Raw genomic sequence first — 18,104 nt, 5'->3', positions numbered from 1 at the left:
GTTTATCTACCTGTCAAAATGGCCGATTTCCTGTTCAGTTACAGGCCATGGGTCTGTGAGACTTGTTCTTGTGTGTGAGTTAATTTTTTTCTACATTTCCAGGGGGCGCCACTGAGTAAGTGGGCTAATGCTAGCTTAAAATGTCGATGGCGCCAAAGTGTTTCACTTCTCAATCCGTCTAAATAAACTTTTTTCCCCATAGTATATTTGATAGAATTTTCTACTTTAAAGTTTCACTTTGTAACATTTGGCCAAAAATATCTTCTTTTTATATCTTTATACATTATTTTTTTTTGTTAGTAGTTTAATACAAATTGGCAAATGGCAAATCCAAGTCCAGAAAGTAAAAACCCTGCCACAGTTTATCTTTAGCCCCAGGTGCTAGCTAGCTAGCTAGCTCCCTAACTAGCACCCATGGTGCTCGTTTAGCTAGCTAGCTAGCTAGCATCAATTGCTAAAGCCAAACTGTGGCAGTTTTTTTTTTCTTTTCTGGACCTGGATTTGCCACCTCGCTCTTTGTGATCAGTGTATTCAATCAGCTAAACTCATTGATTATTTGATCAATATTTTTACTTTTCTGCACAAAGAATGAGCTAAATGAATATCTTTAGGAAGAAAATTTAATTTGGGCCCGTTGAAAACAAACCCCTCTGACATTTCAGCAAACAGTTGCCGTGTGTGCGCGCGTGTGCGCCCTAGCAAGCTCCACCCACGGTGAGAGAGACAGAGTGTGTGAGAGGGAGTGCGCGAGTCTATTCTCTAAATAACCTGTTGATCCAGTCAAGCTCGGGCGCTCGCGGGGCTCTCTCAATCGCTCTTCCTCTTTTGGCCTCAAGTCAGCGTAAGTGTACCCCGACTTCCTTACGTCTCCCTCCTCTCTCGTTATGGGCTTATTCTCACACAATCTGCTCGTCTTCTCTCATTGGATTTTGTAGGTGTCTGACTTCCTATGGATTTATTGATGTTTCACTCCTCTCACCTCACTTCAATACTTATTGACTCCTCATGCGCGCTTATTGACATCTCACTTCTCTCATCATTTTGTTAATGTCTTGCTCCTCTCACGCTATTACAAAGGTCTGACTTTTCTCACAGTCTTCAGATGTCTCACCTCTCCTATGACATGACATTTCTCAAATCTATTCAGTATATCTTGCTCTTACACACGCATGGCTAATTGGGACAGAATCTCATATTGTCTCTTCCTCTCACACAGAATTTCTCCCCTCTTACAGAATTTCTACCCTCTCACATTTTTGATCTCACTTTCCCCCATTGTTGCCGTGATGTCTCTCTCCTCTCACGGGTGACGTCTCTAAAGTGATTACAGTAGTCTGACTCCTCTCTCAGGCTTCCTGACATCTCACACCTCTAAGATGTCACTTGTCTCAGGAGTATTTTGATGCCTCAATCATCTCACAGGAGGTCAAGATATCGGGCCTTTCTCAAAAATCTCACTCCTGAAACGACCGATCACTCCTCACAGGCTGATGTCTCATCACGATGAGCTGACTGCTTCCTCGCACTGACTTTCTGACGTCTTGCTCCTCTCACAGTATCTTACAAATAATGGGCTTAAACTGGGATAACGAATTTTCACAGTCTCCCATTAAGACCTGAAAGTCAGAAGGAAAGTTTGAGAGCGTCATTTCGATCGTTTGTCTTCCTCTAGTTTTGCCCCCCTTCAGCAAGTCTTTCAGTCTTTGCGGTGATGTGACATCCGACAACCAATAGATGAGCTCGAACAAAACAGGAAACTTGGCAAGCATAAACGAAAGGAAAACAGCAGCAAAAACGCAAAGAGCTCAGAAGAACACGGACTGTCAAGGCAGCTGGAGGCGAAATCGTCAGCGTCTCCGCTTTGTAGCTTTCTACCAAAAGCATGATGATGATGACAAATAGCGAAAGAATCGGATTGTGGTCTTGTAAATAACGAGCCATCAAAATTGAAATCAAAATCTCAGACTGAGATGTGGCTGTGACTTAAGACTCTCGAAATTGTCTTTAAATGTGAGTTAGATGTGAGATGACATTTTTTCCAAGTGTCTTTCCTAAAATCATCTGACGTCCACGTAGCATTGCTTTTCACTCCTCCGCCTTTTTGTCCAAGAAGAATGCATTGCATGTTTTCCCCCACACTCTAAAAAGAGAATTGTTGAACCAATTTAAGATTACAGATTCAATTGTTGACCAATTTAATAAAATTGCTTCAATTGGTTACACACAATGAATTAAAGTTAATGCAAAGAGAACATAAGTTTAACTAAATTTGGAGTTTATTCATCTTAATATATTCACTTGAAGTACGTGTAAGCAGCAACAGACTAGTTGACGTGTGATGGAATCCGGGCTCCGGCCTTCCTGGGCGGAGTTTGCATGTTCCTCCCCGTGCTCGCGTGGCTTTTCTCCGGGTTCGCCGCTTTCCTCCCACATTTGCAAAGACATGCGTGGCAGGTTCATTGAACGCCCCAAATTGTCTCTCTAGGTGTGACTGTGAGTGTGGATGGTTGTTGGTCTCTGTGTGCCCCGTGATTGGCTGGAAACCAGTTGAGGGTGGGATAGGGCTCCAGCGACCCCCGCGACCCTTGTGAGTACAAGCGGTTAAGAAAATGGATGGATGGATATTCCCTTTGGATTCATTTAATTCAATTGCGTGTTACCGATTTGATTGATTTGGGATTAATTTAATTCAAGTGAATATATTAAGTTGCATAAACTCAAAATTAATTCAACTGATATTCACTTTGGATTGACTTAATTCAATTTTGTGTTACCAATTTTATTAGATTGGTCAACAATTCAATTTGTAATCTTAAATTTGGTTCAACAATTCTCATTTTAGAGTGTATGATGCGAATCTGTTTTGTCTATCTGAGGTCACGGGCAGCGGTCAGAGTCTCACAAACGCCGCTGATAAAGCGGTTAATAATAAAGTGGTTATTAATATCATCATGTGCTGCTGGATCGAGCTGGTCACATTTCGAATCTGCGGCTTGTCATTAATTCCACTGTTGTCTTTTCTCTGTCAAGAGACGACAAGCCTGACACATTTTTTTGCCGCAGCAAAAGGTTACATTTGCACTTTTTTCCCCTTCCTATTATGGATGCGCGTCTATCACTCGGGTGCGGATCAGCACACTTGATCTGGCTTTTGTGTCGGAGCGTGACAAGCTCTTGCGTCCTATCGTCTCACTCATCAGATCAAGTCGAGCCAAGAAATGCCAAACAAAAGCGCGGCGGATGGCAAAGAAAAAACACATTCCCAGGAAGAACTTTTCAATCTGGATTTGAAGGTGATGAAAAGAGGGCAAAAATCCTCCTGGATGAAAACCTGGATTCTCCCTCAAGAGCCGCACATGCTCTGTCACGTTCTCCGTCTTCCTGTGTCCACATCAGCCACAACCGCTCGCTAATTATGCCCTTTCTGCTCCTTTTTTTCCTCTCGTGTGTGCGTGTGGGCTGCCAAAGATCCCGAGAAAAACCTGCAGGAAGCAGCGCGGCCACGCAGCGGAGGAGCATGGACTGAAGGCTGCGTCCATTTTCAGAAAGAAAGAAAAAAAAACATGTCAGCATTCATTTGCATCTGGGCCTGCTTCCTGCTCCGGATCAGCACCGCCGCCCAGGACAAGACGCCAGGTGAGACACAAGCACGTCTTTGTCCCACGGATAAGCGGCAACACCCAAGGGGGTCGCTTTGAGGGGGAAAAGTGACCCAATTGGATCACATGTCGGGTTAGAAGCTCACACGGGTACAAAAGCTTTGAGAAATCCTGTGTCTTGTAAGAACGCATCTGAGGATTTTGCCAGAAATGAAAATGATGGCGATCTATGTTTAAGTGCCTTTTTGAAATCACAAATCGAGTATTGTTGGTGGCAAAAAGAAAATGCTTGCAATATTTAATTTTCATTCAATGTAAAAGCAATTTGCAATTTTGTTCTGGATTTGAGCAAAAAACATGAAATGGATGATGATTCAGCACCAATCACAAGAAGGAGTCATGCGATAAAACTCCTTCGCTTCCGTCTGGGTCGTTCCGGGGCACAATTGGTGCCGGCCTCTAGGAGAGCAGTTTTACAGGTTTGCCGTGCAAACTTTTTAACGCAATGCTTACGAGGGATGGGCAGACACATCCAATCCTTGCGTAAAACAAAACATGCACTTCTGCGCTTGCTCAAGCATTAAGATTTCTTTTGTGTAGCTCAGTGATAATGTTTCCACTCACACTTCCAATTCCACCACTTCAAACTACAATAATGTTTTGCATTCCAGTCACTGTCAAAGTTCTTTCAATGTGGTTTCATTCACCTTTAGTTCCACTTCACCTGCCTCGGTTTGTCTTTAATCTACCGAGCGCTTAAGATTTGATTTCCTTTCCTTCATTCAAGTTGAGACTGTCTGCTGAAAGAAAAACAAGTCTCAAAGCCACAAGTGCGCTCAGATTTGGAATATTTAATTCTGTTGAGACGTCACGTATTGCTTGCTTCATTCATAAGAGCACAACAAGCTTAGCCGGCAATTCGCAAGAAATGTCACCATCAGGCAACTTTAGCCTGTCGAGACAAGTAAGCAGTTAAGCAAAAAATGCGCTGCGGGGGTCTTTGCTGACCGTTTAACTCGACTTCAGACTAATTGCAGGTCACATTTTGACATCTGACGTACACGACTGGATTTGTTTCAACGACAGCAAATTAGGATGCCTGAAGTGGTCCACGAGTCTTTTTTTCCCCAACAATATATTATAAAGTATTTTTCATTATACAGTACATTATCGATTAATTTAAAAAAAAGAAAGAGAAAAGAAAGGAGAACACTCACATGTTAGCTGCTGTTTGCAACAGCTCACACCCGGCACTCACACGCAGACTCGCTGACGTCGCACGCCCCCTCACCAGGATCCGCCTCTTAACACTCTTTGACTGCCAAAAACGTTAAATAACGTTTAGTAAAATCCTATGGAGGAGTGCCAAAGACGTTAAAAGACGTTTTTTTCAAAACAGAGATGAAACTAACCATTTTCTATTGTTGATTACTGAAAAACGGAATAAGGTAGAAACAAACTTTTTTTTTCTGATGAAAGATGAGAGTCCAATCTTTCATTTGGTAGTATGTGTGTTTCCATAGTCCAAACACATCATTTTCTGTGGACCTTGAAAGATCAGTCAAAAATGCTTAAATCTGCTGGCACCCACGGCATCCCTTTTCTGAAAACGTCTGGCAGTCAAAGAGTTAAAAACCCAAATCTAAAACACAGATATGACAATATTTGCAATGTTTTCAAATACATTTACAATGTGTTTAAAACGTGGATTTTGAATGAGGAAAAATATTACTGAGATGACAAAATGTCACTTTTTGAAAATGGTCTCCTCTGAACCTTCAAATATTCTCTCCCACTTTGTCTTTGAAGAGCAGGGGAGTTTTTTTTTTTTTGGGCTTTGCTAATCCGCGCAGTGAGTCGGCCAAGTGACTCATTGCTTTGCTACCGTCCGTCTATGCCGCAATTCAGCCAAGGAATGACGGGAACGTCCGTCCCGTCTGCTCGCTCGGGAGCGAGGGCAGATGCCCCAGGAAAGTCGTGCCAGGCCGGGAGAGTCAGGGCCTCATTATAGAGCCTCGGGGCAACAAGAACCCACATCACATGCTCCTGCAGGAGTCGTTGGTATGCCTGCGACACCTCCACTTGGCTAACTGAATACAAAGTAGAAAGCATGAGGATGTGTTTCACTTCCTCTTTCGACTCGATGAACAACCCTCGTCATGGCCTGCCCCGTGACGTCATGAAGATCCGAAGGGGGAAGTTGCACCCACTAAAATACGTCAGGACGAGCATGTCGTCACATCAGTGCTAACACATGTAACACAGGCACCTCGACTTAAGCGGGCCCAAATTTATTTTTGTGTTTTTCAAGTTACAAACTGCTGCTTGGCTGATGCCATCATGCCCTCGAAGGTGGGCAAGGACAAGGATAATTTATTACACCTTATAAAACAATATATTTATTTAAATTATTTTTCAGTTTAGCTGTCGTTTTACATTGAAACTATTTATTTTCCTGCCGCCTGAATTCTCTTCAAGGGCTTTGGAAGCAGTACGCAGCACTTACTGTCTCCCTCTAGCGGCCAGAGGGGTACACTGCAACTGTAATATGCTCTCAGGCTTTACCATGCTGCAGTCATATACGTTGCTGCAAAAGTTTTTTTTGTACTCAAGTAGAAGGACAGTTAAGATACTTGTGTAAAAAATAAATACTTTGGTAAAATTAGAAATACTGCTTCAACTTAAGTAAAAAATTAAAAAAAAAGATAGAAAATGTCAATTACCGTATTGTAATTGGATATATATATATATATGTGTGTGTGTGTGTGTGTTAAGGATCTGACCAATATTTATGAATGACCCATTTCTTGATTCAAAGTTGAGTCAAATTGACCCAACTAGAGGATCGTCCATTTTTGACGCATAGTTGGGTTATTTTTTAACCCAACTGTTTTCAGAGTGTACATGTACTCAGTATAATTATATAAAGTAAATAGAAATTGTATTTCATAATTTAATGTTTTTTGTAGGTGTAAATATATGGCACTCTTATAGACTTTAGTGGGGACTTGACCTGACCTGCTTGATTTTTGCAATAGTAACTTGGGAGTTGCTTAAAATTTACACTAAGAAAAAAAAAAAGGGGGGGGGGAGACTTATGGTTGATTTATCTTGGCCTCATTTACGTCCCGAAAACCAGGTATGTGAACAAGGGTGTGTAGACTTTTGATATCCACTCTGGTTAAAGATCCCCACAGCCTCCTCTTCCTGTTCCAGATGAAACCGTCACATGTGTGGTGTCGGAGGAGTGCCACCTTCCATGCATGTTCCTCCCCGCCCCCAACCAGAGCGTTCGCTGGTTCCGGCAGGACGTGCTGATGTTGAGCTTCGGCGAGACGCGCGGCGAGACGCACGTGGAGCCGCTGGCCGGGCGGGCCGGCATGTCCCCGCCCATGGTCGCGGGGGGCAACGCCACTCTGGTCCTCAGGGAGGCGGGTCTGAAGGACCGCGGCATGTATCGGTGTCACGTTCGCACGTCCCAGGGGGAACACAGCGCCAAGGTGGTCTTGAAGGTGGAGGGTACGTTTCACGTTTCAATTGTTGGGAGACCGATTCGAGTCCAAATCGTATGCCAAAAAGTGATGATTTTTGACTCTTCAAAGATTTATGACATCTTCACACCCGGTGAAACATCCATCCATCAATTTTCATGGCAAAGTAATAAAATATGAAAGCGAAATTCAAATTCATCAACATAAACTTTACAGGTTTTTATTACGTCCCGTTTTTTACGATGTTGCATGTGGGCGTGTAAAACATTATTGAAAGGTCATAAATCGGATGTGTATTTTTGTTGTTCTTGCATATATTCTTTTACGGTTGACAGGTGCACCATTTTATTGTTCTTGAGCGGTTCTGAATCATTCCAGTGCTTTTTTTTTTAATTATTAGTGTGGAGGTGTCAAAAAATTGAAGGGCCAAAAAATGGGATCATAAGTTATCAAAGGGTCACAAATCACCGAGTGTTTATTTTATTGTTTTCTAGTGTGCTGTTTTGTTTTTGGGGTGGTTATTCATCGGCCGTGTTATAAATTATTGATGGGTCACAAATCAAACACTTTGGGGTCATAAATTATTGGAGAGTCAAAAATCAAGCTGCTTTTGACACACAGTATGTGGTCCTTTTGACTACTTTCGATTACTAGAAATGATATTTTATATTTGTAGACTTTTTTTTTTGCTTTTGTGCACGTGCAGCGCCCATCCACGACCTTTCGCTGGAGCTGTCGCGGCTGAGCGGTTACGAGGAGATGAAATGCATCGTGCGTGACGTCTTCCCGCCGCCGCGGGTCACCTGGGCCACGGAGCCGCCAACCTTCGAGGACCTGCGACCAATCACGCGCATGCTGGCCGACAAGCGGGGTCTGTACACGGCCGACAGCAGGCTGAAGGTTCTGAAAGGCCAGCCGGACCTCATCTACATTTGCAAAGTCAGCACATCCTACGGAGGGCCCACGTGGACGACCTCATTGCGGGAGAGAGGTGACACCGGAGAACCTTCTCTAGACTCGTACCGACTTTCGGGACTATTTTCTTCTCTCTGGACAACTTTCTCTTGTACGGAAGAGGATAAGGGCCAGTAGAGAGAGAAAAAAAGTTTGGCAGGATTCTCACTTTAATCTCAGAATTCTGACGTTAGTGAGTGAGAATAATAGCAGCACTAATAAAGTCAAAATTCTCACTTGAAAGTCAGAATTCTGAATTTCCAACTTGACTTTCAAGTGAGAATTCTGACTTTATTCTCAGAATCCTCACTTTAAAGTCAGCATTCTCACTTAAAATTCAGAATTCTGACTTTAAAGAATAAAATCACCTCTATCCTCCTGTGTCCAATCATGTCCCCCCAACAGCAATAACAGGAAGTGAAGGTCGTGATTTGACCATCCCGTGCTTCGCCCCGCCGTACCTGAACAGCCCCACCCTCCACTGGAGCTTCTCCAACGGCGAGGACCCGGCGCACATCCTGACCTACGACAGCCGCTCGGGGCACAGCGTCTCGGCGCCCGCCTGGGACCACCACGTGGAGCTGGACGGCTTCAGGGTCCCGTTCGGGGACGGCTCGCTGCGCCTGATGGACCCCGAGCACGCCCGCCACGAGGGCACCTACAGCTGCGAGTTCTCCATGCCGTACAACACGCACACGGAGCGCTCCGACGTCGCTATCAACTCCCCCAATGGTGAGCAGAAGGTGGCGCTAACGTCAACATTTGCCTGAATTCATAGCACACAAAAGCGCTCAAAAGACCGACAAGTGCGTTTGTGCGTGCGTTTGTGCGTATGCGTGCGTCTACAGCCAATCGTAGCAGCTCGCCGCAGACGTCATACTGGTGGATCGTCGGCCTGGTGGTGGCTGTGACGGTCCTGGCACTGGCGGCCATGTTGGTCTACTTGAAGCTGCGAGGTGAGACCACGACAAGCTTTGTGTGTGTTTGTGTGTGAGATGTTCACAATCTGTGTGTGTGTGCGTGTGTCAAGGTTATTATAGTTTTGAAATTTTCGGTTCACTTTTTTTGTTAGTTGTAATTTTATTTTGACTTTTGTTTTTTCAATGTAGTTAGTTTTATTAAGTTCAGGGTGGTTTTGTTAGTTGTTAGTAGTTTTAATTAGTTAAAAAATGCTTAGTTTCGGTATTTGTTTTCTTTTCTTTTTTAAAATGTGTATTACTTTTGCGCAATATTTAATGAACACAATGGTAAAATGAAAAAAGTAAAAAAAATTCTTACCTAGGGTTGTATTTCGGCTAGGGGCGACGTCATCTGAAGGTGCTTTTCCATTTGCTGTTAAAAAATAAAAAAAAAATAAAAAAAATCTGGTTAAATAAATATACTTAAAAATAACATCTAAAATCATCCCCAAATGCTCATGCATTAAATTAATTGCCAAATACTAAAACAAAGGACATTTTCGCTATAATTATAGTTTCAGTTAGTTTTTGTTTTTTAAAAAGCATTTTCATTTTTATTTTGTTAACAAGATTTTTTGAATTTTTGTTTTTTCCATTAAGTAAAATAACCTTGGTATGTTTCAGGAAACGCAGCAAAATCTTCATCAAGTGACCCCGAGGAGGAGACCGAGCTGAACTCGGCCAAAGGTACACTAAAGTACAGGATGGAAATACTCACACATGAGCACTAGGTGGCGCCATTGTGTTGTTTCCTGGCAGAGAACCACTGTAAGGACAAGCCTAAAAAGACACACAGAAGACAAAAAAATACTGTTATGTCTTTAAACACAGCAACATTTGCCTTTTTTGTTTTAAAAATAATTTTAATTTGACATTTGACATGAAATTTGTCCCTGAGGGATTCAGATGAGCACAATAAATTCCAATTAGTTTAGTACAATAAAATAGTTACATGTACTGGACTATAGGTACAAACTTATTTTGATCCATTTCATATTAATATTCATTGAAATTAGTCCTTGAAGGATCAAATTTACGACAAAAAATAAAATTAGTACATTGTAAATATATGTTTACATTTTGACTTAAATATTTCCCCCCTACAGGGATTAAAATTAGCACAATAAATTAGGCTAAAACTTTATTTTAAAAATATATATAAATACACTCAATTAAAAAAATAAATAAATAGTACATAATAAATATTACATTGCATATTGCTTCTGTTGAATTGACTATATGTGTGATTGATCTCTTCATAATTGTTTACGGTATTCTGTGGCCTTTTTAGACTTGGAAGGCGGAAATGAAAACAGCAATCAGTTTGCCGCTGGAGGCAACAACGGGAATTCGGGCCACTTCTGACCCCACGGAACACCACCACGCACACACACACACACACACACACACACACACACACACACTCTGAACTATGTATTTATTGTAAAACACATTTTGTATGAAGTGAAAAAAGTTGGGGATGTTGGGCCTTCAGTTGAAACTTAAGGATCAACCGAAAATGCACTATAACCTTTACAGTTGACCTTTATTTGACCTTTGAATCCACATGTTCAATTATTTGGGACTTTTTGCACAACTGGCTGCTGAAGGACAAAATTCACAACAGCCGTTTGGGTGAATGAAAATTTCCCATCGATGCCTTTCTGTGACTCTTCCGGTCTCTCTGTAACCCGCTGATGACCCTTCAGCGAGGAGGGAGGTGGCCATTGACCTTCGAGTCTCATCAGCAGGTTGCCACATTGAGACCGGAAGTGCGACAGAAAGGCATTAAAGTGGACGTCTTTGGAAAGTTGCTTGAATCAAAAACAAACCTTATGAATTTGGGCGTTTTCATCTCCCTGGAGAGAGCGAATGCAAGCCAGATGTTCTTTTGAGAAGGGAGGGGGGGGGGGGGGGGCAACGTGGAATGTAGGCAGGCTGGATGCCTAAGAAGGCTTGGTGGAATGTTTTGCTGACGTCCCGCCTGGTTTGACTCCCAGAGCGTAGTCATCTTCAGACATTCAACAACAACAACAACAGTCTCTTCGATCCCCCTGTGAGAGAAGCACAAATGTCATCATCTCCTTGTGTAAACTGGACCACAGGGCAGAATTCCGACACAAACGCATCTCCAAGACGACCACTGCCTTGCGAAACAAACTGGGGGTAAAGGTCGCTCTCTCTGCTGAACTACATATAAGATGGCGGACACACAAAATATTGACATGTTGTTGGAGTCGGACATTTTTACTCACTTTTGTTGCAACCTGTTTATACATTAATACAGTGTTCTCTCACTATGACGGAGTTCAACTTTCGCAGTCTTGTTGAAATGTTTCTGACTTTTCTTTCTTCTTTTTTCAAACAGTAGTGTACCTATTTTTTGTTTGAATTCTATGAAGGTTTGAACATTTGGAGCTTATATAATAAATGTTTAAAAAAAAATAGATGACTACTTTGCGGATTTCACCTATTGCGCATATTTTTGGGAATGTAAACCACCCCATATTATTAGGGGCGAATCTTTGACTGTCTCACGATTTGATTCGATTCAAAAAGATTTGATTGACAACGATTTCTGCTTCAATTTATAGACGTGCAAAGAATCGTCATGATCTACTCCAGTCTGACTCGCTAATGCTAATTAGCGCGCTACTCGCGGCACTTTTATCACTCAAAAGAACGGCTATTCATACAAAACACTTTAGGAATGTTTACAGAGAAGCATCTTAACATTACTCACCAGCATATGCTCTTCCTACGCTGCAAAAAAACAACTTTTATTGGCATAATTTGATCGTGACTTTTTCCTTCTACTCTCCAATATGGCTACAACTTAACAGTGTATCAGAACGCGTGGAACCACACTGCCCCTAAGTGGCCAAATTGGGTACAACATGAACAGCACTCCGAGTAAAGGTACACACAAGCAAGACAGTATAAAATAATTTAAATAACATCGATTTTGGGACATTTAAAATCGATTCTGAATCGTAATAAATGAGAAAATATACATCGAATCTACCAAATGACAGAATAGGCTCCATCTTTCTGCCTTTTTCCGGTCTTTTATGATCAGCAGTAGAAAAAAGGTAGGTTCACAAAATTCAGACGTTTCTGCCAGTAGACCCTCATATTGAAAACAAAGCATTGCTGTCTACTGGTGCAACTATGTGAAGTATCCTTGGGCGGTGATAACACATCATGTGATAGTGTGTTTAAGTGAGTGTGCAACGGAGGCGAGGTTTGACATGCGCGCACACACACACACTTTTTGACTCGGAACCTAACTGAGTTTTTCACTGTCCTCATTTTGGAGATTTGCTCCACCCATGGCGCCAGTGGAATGCCGGCGGACCAGTTGGTAGCTCTGCTATTTCCACATCTTAAATGAAGATGACAAGCTACCTGGTGGTCTTGTCCACCTTCCTTTGTCGTTTGGCCGCTGGAGGTAAGCAAGACCTTGACAAATGTCCACTTTTTTTTTTTGTGCTCCTTTAAAAGTGTTGTGAAGTAACGAAGTACAAATATTTGATTACTGTTCTGAAGTCAATTTTTTTTTTGGAGATGTCTGCGGAACACTATTGCTGCCACACCAGTAAAAAAGTTAATATCATGTTATACCGTACTTTGCTAAATCTCATGAAATATCACATAATGATGGTTTAATTCCATTTTAAGGTTACTGTAAGTTTATCTTTTTCAGTAATTCAGTGTATCATTTTTTAAAGTTTCGTTTTGCACCACCAGCACACCCTGACACTTTAGTTGCTTTTTTTTCCTGCCGGCAGTTTTTACTACCGTTTAAAGTTCACATTTAAAAGTCATTACCTCAATAAACAATTTTAATGATTGATGAGCTTGACCTCGTGTACAATACTAGGAATTGTAAAACGGTGGACCGTGACATTTAATTCATCCTGTGACACCATTTTGTTGTTTTTGAATCATGTACAAATAGCACTGCATTCTATAAAACATGACAAAATAGTAAAGGAGAAGTAAAGAAATACACGGTGTGTTTTTTAGGTTTATCTGTACATAGCATAGCATTGGGTTGTTGGACGTGTGCCCTTAAGGGGTGTGCCCAAGTGTGACTTGTTCTGAGTGACCCTAATTGTAAAATAAATAAATAAATCTTTTGCCCTTCAGCTGCCATAAAATTCAACCAAGTGGCTGCTCATAGCTTGAAAACTTTGGTTTTATTTTGGCCAACTACGTTAATTAAAGTATTTCAATGTTGGAGATGATGAAGGTACTCGGGAGTATTTTTCTGGGACTTGGTGTAAGAAGACTGGTGTGACGGATACAGCTGTTGTTGGGCGGCTTCCTTATGGAGCATCTGTGCGAATATTAGGTTCGCACCCGTGTTGTCTCAATGTATCAGTTTACAAATACAAATCCCAGGGTTGAGCTCAAGCTTTTCCAGCACGCGGCCTCGTCATGCCGGGAATTCTATCTCAGGGAGTTTTGAGCGATTCGATGAGTTGGCAGCTGGGAAGGTTGAATGCTGCCGTTTGTTGGGGGTTGTATTTATTTTTATTTTTTTCCTGGTAATGTTTTCCACTTAAGTGTGGTAGCGTAACAACCTTTTGTCCGGGTCGATTTTGAAAAGGATATCAGGTCAGATGTATCCGTACGTTGCTGCTTGAATAAAAGAGAAGAACAAACAGTTGAAGTGTTCGGCATTCCAGCGCATTGAGCCGTTATCGCTCGATAAGGTCGGCACATTCTCGTGTTCATTTGCCCGTCACCGTTGACCCAATTTGACCTCCCTCACTGTGCAATGTAATTTCTCTATCGCTTTCAATCTGAGTCCGTGGATTCAATTGGATTTTACTGCCAATCTGGTTTCACTGGGGATTAAATCAGACAAATTTGGTTTCAATATGATCTCATCCTGCCTTTCAATCAAATATAATGTAATACTGGATTCAATCAGATTGAACTTTGGATTCAATTTGATTTAACTCTGCATTCATTCTAATACAATGTCATTCTGGATTCAATCTGATTTCACAGGGGATTACATCAAATTTAACTGTATATCATCTTGTGGATTGAATCTGGTTCATTTTGAAATCAATCTGATGTACGTATATGATTTGATTCAATCTGTTTTCATTGTCAATTCAAATGAAGCTGATCTGATTTTGTTCTGGATTCAACCCGATTTCAATCTGACTTGTTTTTGCGTTGGTGTCTTGCAGCCAGTGACGTTTGGTGCCGCTGGAACACGGGCTGTCTTTTAGAAGCCAGCTTCCCCATTGGAGATGACGTGGTCATCCACTGGTTCCAACAGTCAAAGGGGGACCTCAAGGTTCATACCTACTACCACGAGAAAGACCAGCTAGATAACCAGGAAAAGCGCTTCAAGGACAGAACCTCGCTGTTCAAGGAGAACATCGCCAAAGGGAACGCTTCTCTGCTGCTGAAGGATGTTGTGGTTGGAGATCAAGGGAGGTACAAGTGCTACGTGGGAACCCTGATGAGCAACGCGGAATCCTTCATCAACCTCCACGTGGAAGGTCAATATGCAAACTGTCTGGTGTAGATAGTCACTGAGTCATCCAGGCCATGATAATCCGCAAAGGTTGAATGCAGAGGTGGCAAATCAAGGTCCAGAAAGTAAAACCCCTAAATTAGCCCTTGCTAGTGAAGAGGAATGTTTTATTTTGTCCTCTTTGCGTGTTCCAAAAATGAAGATAGATTTAATGTAAGAAAAATACACCTTTTGCAAAAATGATTTAATAAAAACAGAGAATCTCTGGACAAATAACAGCCTCTATCATCACTTAAACATCGTGGGATTCAGAGCGTCAAATGTACTCTTCTACGTGTGCAATAGCTTCTTATAGTTAAAAAGACCTCCTCCTTTTCATTTATAGACTAAACATACTTTCTGGTACTTTTCCGTGAGCAGTGGCGTAAACAAGGTCAGATTTGGGTGTGTGTTCGGGACTGAATATGTTATATAGTTGAAGGTTCTATTTTTCCCCATAACAAAATCTCACAAACAAGTTGAACCAAATTTACGGTGGCCGTGACTGATGAAGAAAGTAAAGAGAGTGTGTGTGTGTGTGTGTGTTATTTCAAAGCAAATTTTGTTTTCAAGACCGAAATGTGCGTGTACAAAGCGCTGAGAAGGAACTTTTTTAGACTAAATAGTATGACCCAGTTTAAGGTCAGATTATACCGAAATCAACACCATCTGCTCTGCACAGGACACAAAATATTTCGACAAGGTTAATATGAAGAATTAAAATGTTCATAATGTGTAACAATAGTTGATATATGAAATTAGGTATTAAAAATGTTATAACATCTTTCACTAACTAGCTCCCTAGCAGGTAAACGAGCACCATGGGAGCTAGCATCAGGGGTGTGGAAGTTTTTTTTTTTTTTTTTTTTTTTTTTTTACTTTCTGGACCTGGATTGCCACCTCTGATTACAGTACTTTGTTTTCTCACGGTCTGTTTGCAGCTCCAGTCACTACTATCCGCTTCCATCAAGAGAACCAGCAGCAGCTGGTCTGCAGCTCAGACGGAATCTTCCCTCGACCTCAATTGCGCTGGTCCACAGAGCCAGCGTTGCCTCATGCCCTCATCAACACCAGCCAGGTCCACCAAGAAGCGCAGACGGAGCTTTACAACATCAGCGGCTCGCTGGACCTGGCGGGTGAGGCCCATCCTGACGTGGACTACGTCTGTGACGTCGCAGGCTTCAACAGCAGCAGCAGATTAACGTGGAGGAAAACAAGTGAGATGATCACTAGGGTTGGGCGAGTCATCCATTTTATTGATGAATTTGATTTGTCAGGGGGATTGTTTAGATTTTAGTTTGTTAAATCGAATTTTTGTGCAGAAAAATTAAATTTCATGTCCATCCACTCACATCTCCTTCCAGGTGTGAACACTTCCGACCTAGAAACAAGTATCGAATGCGTGCCCGTGTCTCACCAACGCAGCCTCGTGTGGACGTTCAACCACAGTCGCGTCATCGCCAACAGAAGCGGGCGCAAACTCTACATCGCAGACGATTGGAGGAAGCACGTGAACGGCGTGTCCGGGGTGGGCGGCCTCAACCTGCAGGAGCTGAACGGTGGCCAGAGCGGAACGTACACGTGCACACTGAGCAACGCCACGCACACGCGTGTTCACGACATCTTCCTGAGGGTGGTCGGGACGGAGGACGGTGAGATCCTAGAGGGGACACGGAGAGATTACGTCACCAAAATACACGCTTAAACTTATAGTAAACCCTTGTCAAGTTGTCAATCAATTTGTCAATCAACTCACCTAACCGAACCGTCATTGAAACGAGCAACCAAAGGACAAACCGTGAAGCTGGTTCGGGATCAGTTTTTCAAAATCCAAAGCAACCACGTCAACGCGCTCAGTTACAACTGTTGTTGACAACGTTTAAATTAGGGGTGTCAAAATTAGTGTGTTAATTTAAAAGCTCCTTTAACGCCATTAATTTTTTTTTAACGCACGATTAATGACCGCCCCTCACTTGGAAAGCCTGTACTGGGAATTTTCAAAATAAAACAGGAAACGACAAGACAACTTCACCGCGGTGTGACACCTTTAACGCCATTAATTTTTTTTAAACGCACGATTAACGCAGCAGACACGCCCATGTCAAAATTTTGCAGTAATAAATGTAATAATAATGCATATATTTGTGGAAAATGGGATCAAGTTGTATTTTGAAATTTAAAAAAATTTGCAAAATTTCACAAGTTCCTTCATGTTAAAAACTAGGTAGCTCTTAAGGAAAAGAAAAATGAATCCCATTGAAGTGTTTTGGGGTCATAGTTTAGTTGAACCAATTACGTAAAAAACAACTTAAGTCTGCGTCTATTATTCTAAATTTTTTGGGAAAGTGTTGACGTGGTTGCTTTGGACTTTAAAAAAACCTGTTCCTGTTTGTCCGTTTGGTCAACTTGATTGTTGTTGCGAAATGACGACATGGTGACTAACAAGTCATCTCGCATCTTCTGTTGCAGTCCATCCCAGCAAGGTCGGCATCACGTTGGGCGTGCTCGGATTGGTCGGATTCCCGGCTGTGGTGGGGCTCATCTATTGCTTGAGTGAGTGTAAACGTAAAACTTGCATGCACACATGATCGTGTTTCTGAGTCATCACCGGGGAATGGAGTTTTACAGCACCGAAACGACTTATTCATTTTCAGTGATACTGAAAACGTTGTTAGCATGATAAAAGCACTCACAAAACTTTTTCCACTTTGAAATGGATAAGATCAAATTGATCAACTTTAGAATTTCGGATTGACTCGTCACCAACAGTAGGAGTAACAACTGCGGTGGTAAAGCATTTATGGTTTCACCACTTGTGTCGTCTTAAGGAAGAAGAAATGAAGGAAACACACAAAACCGAGAGCATACGAATGAAGAAAGACAACAAGAAATGCCTCTCACATGAGCACCGAGTCATCCTGCGTGAATGTTACCTGAAGAGCAAAAAGAAGAACAGATGAGCCGGATGTGACTTTGGACGGCATCCAGATCTTGGACTGGTCGCCAGTTCATCGCAGGGCACAGAAAGACAAACAAGCACTCGCACCCGTGTATGTGAGCTGGAACGGAACCCGAATGATATTTTGGGAGACAAGTGGGCTCAGCCCTGGACTGGTCGCAAGTCGGTCAGATAAACAAAGAAGCATTCACACGATGGACTTGGCTTCAGGGTGCGCTGAAGTCGAACCCGGTTGACGTATGGAGAGAGAAGTGGGGCTCTAAATGGTAGAAGAGAAAGCGTCTCATGCTGCCTCCTGACCAAAAGGTGAAATTGGAGCTGTGCGTCCTGGTGCTTCTTTTGTTCCTTTAGAAAAAAAAACATTTCGTTTTTATGTTTCATGTGTGCACACGTGTGATGACCTGCTTGAGGATCGTTGTTACTTCCCACATTTAATGTACAATTGCCTCTTGATCCATTCTGTTTGCCCATTTAATGTTTTCATACTTTTCAAATAAACACTGAACGTGATCTTGTAAGCGCGTTGAATTGTAAATTTGATTTTTGATCAAATGCAACATGAATATAATCGACTTTACATTAATAACTGTCAAATTGTGC

The 18,104-nt window shown here is 42.1% G+C and overlaps 2 protein-coding genes and 1 long non-coding RNA gene across 4 annotated transcripts; 2 read left to right on the top strand and 1 right to left on the bottom strand.

The window, feature by feature from the left end:
- The first annotated feature begins 784 nt into the window (after nucleotides 1–784).
- On the top strand, nucleotides 785–10,880 carry LOC144040189 (CD276 antigen-like). The gene is made up of 8 exons (XM_077554154.1): nucleotides 785–841; nucleotides 3,469–3,636; nucleotides 6,816–7,118; nucleotides 7,797–8,081; nucleotides 8,450–8,776; nucleotides 8,893–9,000; nucleotides 9,628–9,690; nucleotides 10,295–10,880. The coding sequence occupies exons 2-8, from the start codon at nucleotides 3,564–3,566 to the stop codon at nucleotides 10,366–10,368; spliced, it is 1,233 nt and encodes a 410-aa protein (XP_077410280.1). The 5' UTR covers nucleotides 785–841; nucleotides 3,469–3,563; the 3' UTR covers nucleotides 10,369–10,880.
- On the bottom strand, nucleotides 4,824–12,177 carry LOC144040191 (uncharacterized). Its single transcript, XR_013289663.1, has 5 exons — nucleotides 12,029–12,177; nucleotides 10,836–11,057; nucleotides 9,722–9,783; nucleotides 9,323–9,376; nucleotides 4,824–5,147 (listed from the first exon to the last, which is right to left on the bottom strand). It is a non-coding gene; the product is annotated as an uncharacterized LOC144040191 (long non-coding RNA).
- LOC144040190 (uncharacterized) lies at nucleotides 10,921–18,014 on the top strand. Of its 2 annotated transcripts, XM_077554156.1 has the most exons (7): nucleotides 10,921–11,169; nucleotides 12,323–12,454; nucleotides 14,214–14,531; nucleotides 15,487–15,762; nucleotides 15,910–16,197; nucleotides 17,015–17,098; nucleotides 17,374–18,014. In XM_077554156.1, exons 2-7 carry the CDS (start codon nucleotides 12,394–12,396, stop codon nucleotides 17,448–17,450), a joined length of 1,104 nt encoding a protein of 367 aa, XP_077410282.1. In that variant the 5' UTR covers nucleotides 10,921–11,169; nucleotides 12,323–12,393; the 3' UTR covers nucleotides 17,451–18,014. The 2 variants fall into 2 exon arrangements, with proteins under 2 accessions (XP_077410282.1, XP_077410281.1); XM_077554155.1 differs by having other exon boundaries at nucleotides 10,921–12,454.
- Nucleotides 18,015–18,104: the final 90 nt, after the last annotated feature.

The sequence above is a fragment of the Vanacampus margaritifer genome, chromosome 20 (assembly GCF_051991255.1).
Source record: "Vanacampus margaritifer isolate UIUO_Vmar chromosome 20, RoL_Vmar_1.0, whole genome shotgun sequence".
NCBI lineage: Eukaryota > Metazoa > Chordata > Actinopteri > Syngnathiformes > Syngnathidae > Vanacampus > Vanacampus margaritifer.
Note: the sequence above shows the minus strand (reverse complement) of the source record. Positions and strands in the feature narration are given on the sequence as shown.